Source organism: Pteronotus mesoamericanus, unplaced genomic scaffold (genome assembly GCF_021234165.1).
Source record: "Pteronotus mesoamericanus isolate MK-2021 breed Mesoamerican mustached bat unplaced genomic scaffold, CSHL_Meso_final scaffold_85, whole genome shotgun sequence".
Taxonomy (NCBI): domain Eukaryota; kingdom Metazoa; phylum Chordata; class Mammalia; order Chiroptera; family Mormoopidae; genus Pteronotus; species Pteronotus mesoamericanus.
The window spans coordinates 61,589,057-61,597,030 of NW_026555329.1; the positions used below are offsets into that span (position 1 = coordinate 61,589,057).

Sequence of the window (7,974 nt, forward strand, 5' to 3'; positions counted from 1 at the left end):
AGAGATATATTACACAGCATTTCCCAGATATGGCTGGCTTCGTTGGTTCTCTTTTTCCTCTTTTGTCATTTATTCTCCATCCTTCCCCAAATGTATAAAATCAAGTAAAAGCCTTAATATGTAATTCAACCGATATCTTTTTGTCTCTCTTCTCTGTTCTTTTCCTTCTCTTATACTAAACCACAATCTAGCATATCCCTGGAACTCAGTGCAGGGATAGACATAAACAGATGCTAAAGCACACTGAAAATTCACACTAGTTTCTTTAATTTTTTTTAAACATAGCTCTGTAATGCAGATTTGCTCCTTTCTCCCTTATTCTTATAACTCCTCAGTAGTTATTTATTGTTAAAAGAAATTAATGTTTGCCTCCTACATTTCTGGACTCATCTACCACAAAAACTCACATGCCACAGCAGCACGGGGCAGCTTGCAGATCATCCAAGACAGCAAATATGCAAGGCTGTTTGACATGACAGTGTAAGGATTCTGCATACCTGCTCCCCAGTGAAACTAGTGAAAAATTTTGAAAAATTGCCCCATGATTAAGCATGATTTATGTTCCTTCTGTAAACAGTTGCCTCTTGCCACTCCTTGGGCCATACAAAGTGACATGAGCACTCTCTGGAAGGTGGGACCACAGAAAATAACCACCCAGGCTCTGAAAATGGATGTGCTGACCTTTGAACAGAGTGTTACAGGCTTCAGTGTAACTGGAGCTTGGAGGTAATGGCTTTGTGAGGCCCATTATCTTAGCCTTGTAGCCTTCTTGCCTTAAGAAGTAGGATGTGGCCAGGAGAGGCAGAGTAGGGTCATCTCAAAGCCAAGACCAAGTAAAAGACCACTTTTTGACCTGGTATAAGGATTCTGATAATCTGTTACCTGAATCAGTCTTGAGATTCTACAAGTTTCAGCTTAATAATATGAAATCACTAAGGAATATATAGTATACCCGATGAAAGCAATTTGTAATTCTTATTACAATATTTGATCTTCTTTGTTGCTTCTTTTAGAAGGTCAAAGAAGCTTCAGTTCATAACACATACCTCTTAATATCCATTTCATTGTTTCAACTGCTAATCGACTTCCTTATGTACTGTAGCTATGCCCAGACCTTTCTCTTGTTCCACTTCACTTTCAACTGCCTATTAAAAACTCCTCCTTTCCTCGTAATAAAAAATTATTAGTAATGTATTTGCAGCCCAGATGGTTGTCCATTTCAAGTTTAACCAACATCATTATACTGTTGTATACCTACATTGTCCATTTCAGGGTTAACCAACATCATTAAAATACTTTGAGGACAGATGTATCCACAGATTTCAATAGTGTGATTATTTCTTTGCCCATTCTTCTCTTTCTTTTCTTTCCCAAATAACCTCTTTCTGATGTGGTTCAAGGCATAATTTTTCATCCTCATATTTTGTCCACTGCTCTTTAGGCAAGATCTGCTGCCTCATGGACAGGTCCAGTGTCCTTTTAATATGAAGTGAACTCTTGCTATACAGGTTCTTAGGAAACCTTCTTATGGCTTCTTTTACGTTGTCATCAACATGTGTTTTATTGTCTTGTATTAACCCCAGTTTATCGAACCCTGTGTCATTAGTGTATGTTCATGATGTAGTCTTTCTTGTAAGTCAACCAGGCAACTGTTCAGCTAGCTGAGTAACCCAGAGGAATAGACAAAAGTCACACAAGGTAGCTATGCTGTTCACTCAGCTTTTATTGAATGTAGGTTCACTCAAAGTAGAACATCAACATACATTAATATCCTATTCACACTCTCACAACCTAACAGAAATATAACACACACACACACACAGCAATCAGTGGGGAATAACGAACCTGAGTCCCAGAGTCTCAGTCAACAGGTCCAGGAGACAGCACGGTGGGCAAAGGGAGTCATCAGTGTCTTTCAAGGAAGGAACTCCAGATCTAGGTGGGCAGCAAGGCAGACAAAGTCCTCAGTCAGCAGGGCAGAGCCTCTGATGGCTGATGCCAAGAGAAATCAGCACGGAGTGGAGTAGCATCTTGGTGTGTAGAGCTCAGCTGTCTCAGCAGTGGCGTGGAGCCTGCCTCAGTTATACCTTGAAAGTGGTATATTCCACAATTCTGGGTCGCTTGTTAAGTGTCTTGGTACCCCTGATAGCAAGCGGCGAATTTCCCCAGGAGCCTATCTCTGAGTGGTCCCATTCTGTATACATGGCTGTTCTGATCACATGTGCAGATATTTTGGGTGCGTCTCCTTGCCAGATGTATCTAGTGTGTCTTAGGTTGTTCCCCTCTTGGACCAAAATGTCATGGCTGACTGGCAGCCATCTTGGTTGACATGAGTGACTTTGTTTTGTTTTATATATTTTGTGCTATCTTGACTGGACCAATGCCATTTTGCTGGTCTTGCTCTCCACAATATCAAAAATAAATTTAGTGATGTCTATGTTCTTCTCTTCTAATCCAGAAAATAATTCTCTAGTCCAACTGTTCTCTTTGATTTACAAATCTGAAAATATCTCTCCCGGCTAAAGGATTCCACATTATCTTAGGACAAAATGCAAAACTCTTAACATTAAAAATAATGTTAAGAAATAAAAGGCACTTCAGTACCAGGGTCATGTTAACTTCTCTAGGCTTTATGTCTACCACTTCTCTCCCTGACACAATCTAAGCTACAGCCATTCTGACCTACTTTCAAATTTCTCTTTTTCTTTCCAGTATTAAGCCTTTACAGTGCCTGTCTCCCTTGACAGCAACACCCTTCTCTGGCTCTGGGCCCACAACCTCCTTCTCTTTCTTCTGGTTTCAGCTGGGTAAATTTGACTTTGGGTGAAGGAGATTATAATGCTACCATAAAATCAAGTCTGCATCTGACAACAGGAATAGAGCCTAATACTTTAATTAATTAAATCATATTTATTGAGCACCCACTCCTCATGTATAAAAGTGCTATAGGGAACATAAATATAAGCAAGATGCAGACCTCTGTTTGTGGAAAAAGATGTGGAATATTCACATCAATGAATAATGAAGAATCTCACATGGGAAATCCAAGTGCTATGGACATTGAGGCGGTAAGGTGATCACTTTTTGTTGAATTTGGAAACCACCTTATTTTGATGTTATTATAAAAGTTTAGAAGTTCCATTGGCCCAAAGGACATTCAGTCCTGAAAAGTACCATTCAGCCCTCTCTTGGATGATGATCAAAGGATAAATTTGTAGGTCTTACACCCCTAAAACCCAGTTCAATCAGAGTAGCTCTAGTGGTTTTCTGTGGCTTTAAAAATGTTAGATGAAATACTAGCATTTGCAGCAACATGGATAGATCTTGAGAGTATCATGCTAAGTGAGATAGAAAAAGTCAAGACCTATATGATTTGCTCATATGTGGAATATATATCTGAAAGCAAAAAATGAGCAAAAAAGACAACCAACCAAACAAAAACTCATAGACATAACGGATCAGTGGATACCAGAGGGGAAGGGGGATGGGGGAGATAGAAAAGGCATAGGTGGTTAAGTATATGACAGAAGGAAAATTGACTTTGAGTGTTGAACACACAATGTAATATACAGAAAATGTAGTGTAGAGTTATACACTTGAAACCTATATAATTTTATGAACCATTGTCATTCCAATAAATGTAATAAAATTAAGAGTTTGAAAGCCATGGATGTTTTCTACTAGAATAATAGTTTATTATGACATTAATATGTATTCTTAAGTTTATTTTCACTTTCAAGAAAATTGATGGATAATTAACGTACCCTCTAAATTTGTAACTCTACTTGTTCCCCAAGTGAATGACGTGAAATAGTGACTCTTCAGTTCATGACCTTGTGTGACTGAGGCAACTCAGAACACTATATACTTGCTAGGTGCATTCACTTTTCTTTTTTCTTAGCTTTTCATAGAATATCACACATAAAAAGAGTATTTATTAGAAATTTAATAACTTTGAGTTCCTTGCAAGTGTGGGACACTGAACAGTGGAGAGAAACCCAGAATTCATGCCTTCTTGAACCTTATATTTTAGTAGAGAAGAACAAAAACAAAACCATAAACATGAGGGATCACATTGTGGTAAGTGCTGTGAAGGAAACAAAGAAGGGCCCAGTAGAAGACTGGGGTAGGGGTGGTGGGGAACAACCCCGGATACATAGCCATGGAGCACTGTATAAGAAGAAGAGGATATACTTACACTTAATCCTAAAGGATGTGAAGGAGTTGCCTAGGAAAGCAGGGTGGGCAAATATGCACAAAATCCTAGAGACAAGGAAGGTGTTGTCATGTCTGAGAGGCTTAAAAAGAAAAAAGAGCCATGTGACTAGAAGATAATGAAAAAGAGGGGGTGGAGGACTATGAATTAAGGTTGAGGAGAAAGCTGGTGTCAGCTGATGCAGGGCCTGCTAAGCTAATGTGAAGATGCTGAATTTTATTCTAAGCACAATGGAAGAAGGGTTTTAAGTAGGGGAGTGACAATCTAAATTATTGTAAAATAGCAATGATATTAAATATTTATATAGCATTTATTATGTGCCAGACACTTTTTAAAGGACTCAGTATTGATTAATACTTCCAATAACCCTATGAAATGGAATTAAAGTAAGGCACACAGAGAGGTTACATGATTTGTCCAAAGTTGTGCAGGTATTAAGTTGCAGAACCAGGATTTAAACCTGAGCCATCATATGCCAGAAAAGTAACAATCTAAATTCATGGAGCTAGAATTTATCACCTGCCTTTTAAAAGTTGTGCATAAGAAGCATTAGGCAATGCTTAAATCCATGAGGATAGAGGAGATTTTTTGGGGTCGAGGAATTAGTTTTGAGAGAAGAACCAGGGCTGAGATGTGGCTGTCCCTACCAGGGCAGCCTGAGTAGAAAGACAAATATAGCAAAGAAACTGGCAATCGGTCAACTCCTAATAGCAGGAAACTCAGGATGGAGAAGTGACAGGGAACTAAGATAGGGAGTGTCCTAAGACAAAGTGGCAGCTCGATTCTGCTGCCTGGTGCTGAGAGGTGAGTCAGATGATGGAGAAGTCTGTGCTGGATTACGTCATGGGAATTGTTCATGACCCTGGAAAGAGACGTTTTCATAACAGGTATAAAAGGAGGCCGATAGATGGGATGAGGAATGAATGAGAGAGAAAGTTGAGGTAGACTATATAGACAGCTCTTTAGAGTTTTGGACTGATAAAAGACAGAAATAGCTGTAGGGAGATACTGTGTCAGGGAGAATATGCTCACGCACACGTATGGAGAAAGCAGTAGAGCCTATGTCTGTACTGATGAGAGAAAAGTGACACTTTGGAATCCAAATGTAAACTTCTTTGAGGAGACAAAGCAGGGCAGGATTTAGGGAAGACAAGGAAAATCCAAGTTCAGCCTCTGATAGACAAGGGAAGTCCAGTACTTAGCTTACGTGAGGAAAGGTTGCATGCCAAGGTAGCAGAGAAATTTGGCCAGTGGCTTCTTGCTCTGCATTCTGCAAAAGGGCAAATAATGAGAAACATCTAATACTGTTTATAAAGGGCCACCCTCTGTGCTAATGCTTCACATAAATCATTTCAGGTCCTTCTCAAAAAACTCTGAATCAGTATTTTTAAATTTTAATTAACAGCTGATGGAACTGAGACTCAGTGGAAATAAATGACTTGCCCCAAATCTCAAGTTCATTCAGTGCTGGAACTAAAATCAGAAGGCGATCAGCCTAGCTCTGAATCTGCTTCTGGAGCTAAAATTTTACTTAGTCTTTGACTAGTAAGTAGGTGGTGAGGCTGTGAGAGCTAAACAGGCCTTCCCACACATAGGCACCTGGCTGCTGGCAGGGCTCAGCGTGGGACGCAAGTCTCTTGACACCAAGTCTAGTTTTTGTTTTTTGGGTTTTTTTTTTTTTTTTCCTGTCCTTGAGTCTCCATTGATTTAGAGGAAGAAGGCATTTAAAAGTAAAATATATGATTGATGATGAGTTTGTTCACTGAAAATTTAGTGGCATTTCGGGGGGATTGCAACAATTAAAATCATGAAAATTATCCCTGGCTGGTGTGGCTCAGTGTCGGCCTGCAGACTGAAAATTGGTCAGTCTGATTCCCGGTCAGGGCACATGCCTGGGTTGTGGGTCAGGTCCCCAGCTGGGGGCGTGCAAGAGGCAACCCATCTGTTTCTCTCCCTCTCTTTCTCTCTCCTTTCCCCTCCCTCCCTCCAAAAATAAATAAAATCTTTAAAAAATAAAAATGAAATCATGAAAATCAGATATGACTGTTTTTTAAGACAAAAAGGAAGTCAAAGGACTCTGCACGTCTAGTGTAGGTTTTCCTACTTAGAACTTTGTGTATATAAGATTAGTTTTTAAACAGAATTTTTTGAGTTTCTGACTAATCAGATTCCTAAGGAGATCAGACACAGCCTGATTATGTAAGGACAAATGCAATGAAAGAGAGAGTTCTGCTTTTTTTTTTTTTTTTTTTTAACACGCATGTACTACAGAAGCAATTTAAAGGAAGTCTAACAATCATTCATTTAACAAATTTGATTTAAAATAGCAGTGGTGATTTTTTTAAAGGTTGTGTATGTGCTTTTAAAATTTCTTTCCTATATAACAAAAAAGAGAATTTTGTTTAAAATGAGAAACTTTAATTTTCATAATGTAAGGAGACTGTTTTTCATCTTATTCTATAAGATTTTCATCTTATTAATAAGATTTTCAATCTTGTTTATTCTATAGTTTCAGTCTAGCATCCTGAACACTTTTTGCTTGTTTTAATTTTTTTCTGACTCCCTTTTATGAACCTTTTAATATGTACGTCTTTTACACAAGCCAGTGTGTAGTGTGGCAGTCTGTTCAACATGGACAGCAAACAGTTTAGCACAGGTGCAACCTAACAGCATCTCAACTCATATCCCACAAGCTGACTTTCCCAAACAGGATCCTCTGAAGTCCCATAGGATCACATGTCTTTCCCTCAGAATGGTGTGAACACAACTGGGATCGGTTGCCCTTCCTCCCTTTTTTCCCCTCATTCTTTACACGTGCTCCCCAGGTTGGCATTTCCGAATACACTAAGTGCATGGCCCAGGCTAATGTGCTGACCATAATTAAATTCTATCTGCCAAAGCATAAAGGGAAGGCACATAGGTCTTTAATTTTCACATCCAAGTGCCAAAATGTATCTCACTTTATTAACCCCCCCCCACACATTTTTATTTCAGTTTTCAACTACTTGTCTAGGTTTGTGTTTTTATAGAATAAATATTTTAGGTTGTTTAAGATCTGGAAATTTACTTCTTTCTGCAAAAATGAGGAAAATGTGGTAATGCGAGTCATTTGTGTTTTGTTGTTTAAATAAATCCCATGATCATCTATAGTTTCTGAGCCAATCCCTTTTGATGCCTAATATTAGATGAGAAAAAAAGTCTATTGATTTACTAGAAAGCCAACATTAAATCAAATGGGCCACTCTCATCAGAAGCAGAAATGAGAGAAAGCTTGTAAAATAATTGTTTGAAGTTGGGTTAAGAATAAACATAATCCTGGGAGTGAATTAGTCAACATCCTATACTACCAGTTAAGCAGGTAGCTCAGCCTCTTCCTATATGGGTAGCCAGGAGGGCAATCCTTGATTGTACCAAATGAAAGAATTCTTTTGACTTACATCATCGCTATACCGTAACAAGCGAATTAGCATCGACAGTACATATAATAATGGAGATGTGCTTATTTTAGCTTCAGTTTTCTTCTCACCATGAAATTGACTGAATTTGACTCAGAGAATGAATGGATGAATGAATGGATAGATGGGTGGATATGGAGATATATAATTGTAGATATAAATATAAGTTATGATAAATAGATATTTGCATACTGGTGGTCATTTACATGTATAAAAGTGACCCATGCATATTCTGCTAGATCGATTCATTCTTATATATCTGTGTCATAGCAAGAATTCAGAGCTGAGAATATTTTCTTAAAG

The 7,974-nt window shown here is 38.4% G+C and overlaps 1 protein-coding gene across 1 annotated transcript; it reads right to left on the reverse strand.

Annotated features, from left to right (window-relative positions):
• Positions 1–1,334: 1,334 nt before the first annotated feature.
• Positions 1,335–7,686, reverse strand: LOC129063220 (cytochrome b-c1 complex subunit 7-like). The gene is made up of 3 exons (XM_054564212.1): positions 7,654–7,686; positions 7,029–7,107; positions 1,335–1,594 (listed from the first exon to the last, which is right to left on the reverse strand). Exons 1-3 carry the CDS (start codon positions 7,684–7,686, stop codon positions 1,335–1,337), a joined length of 372 nt encoding a protein of 123 aa, XP_054420187.1.
• Positions 7,687–7,974: the final 288 nt, after the last annotated feature.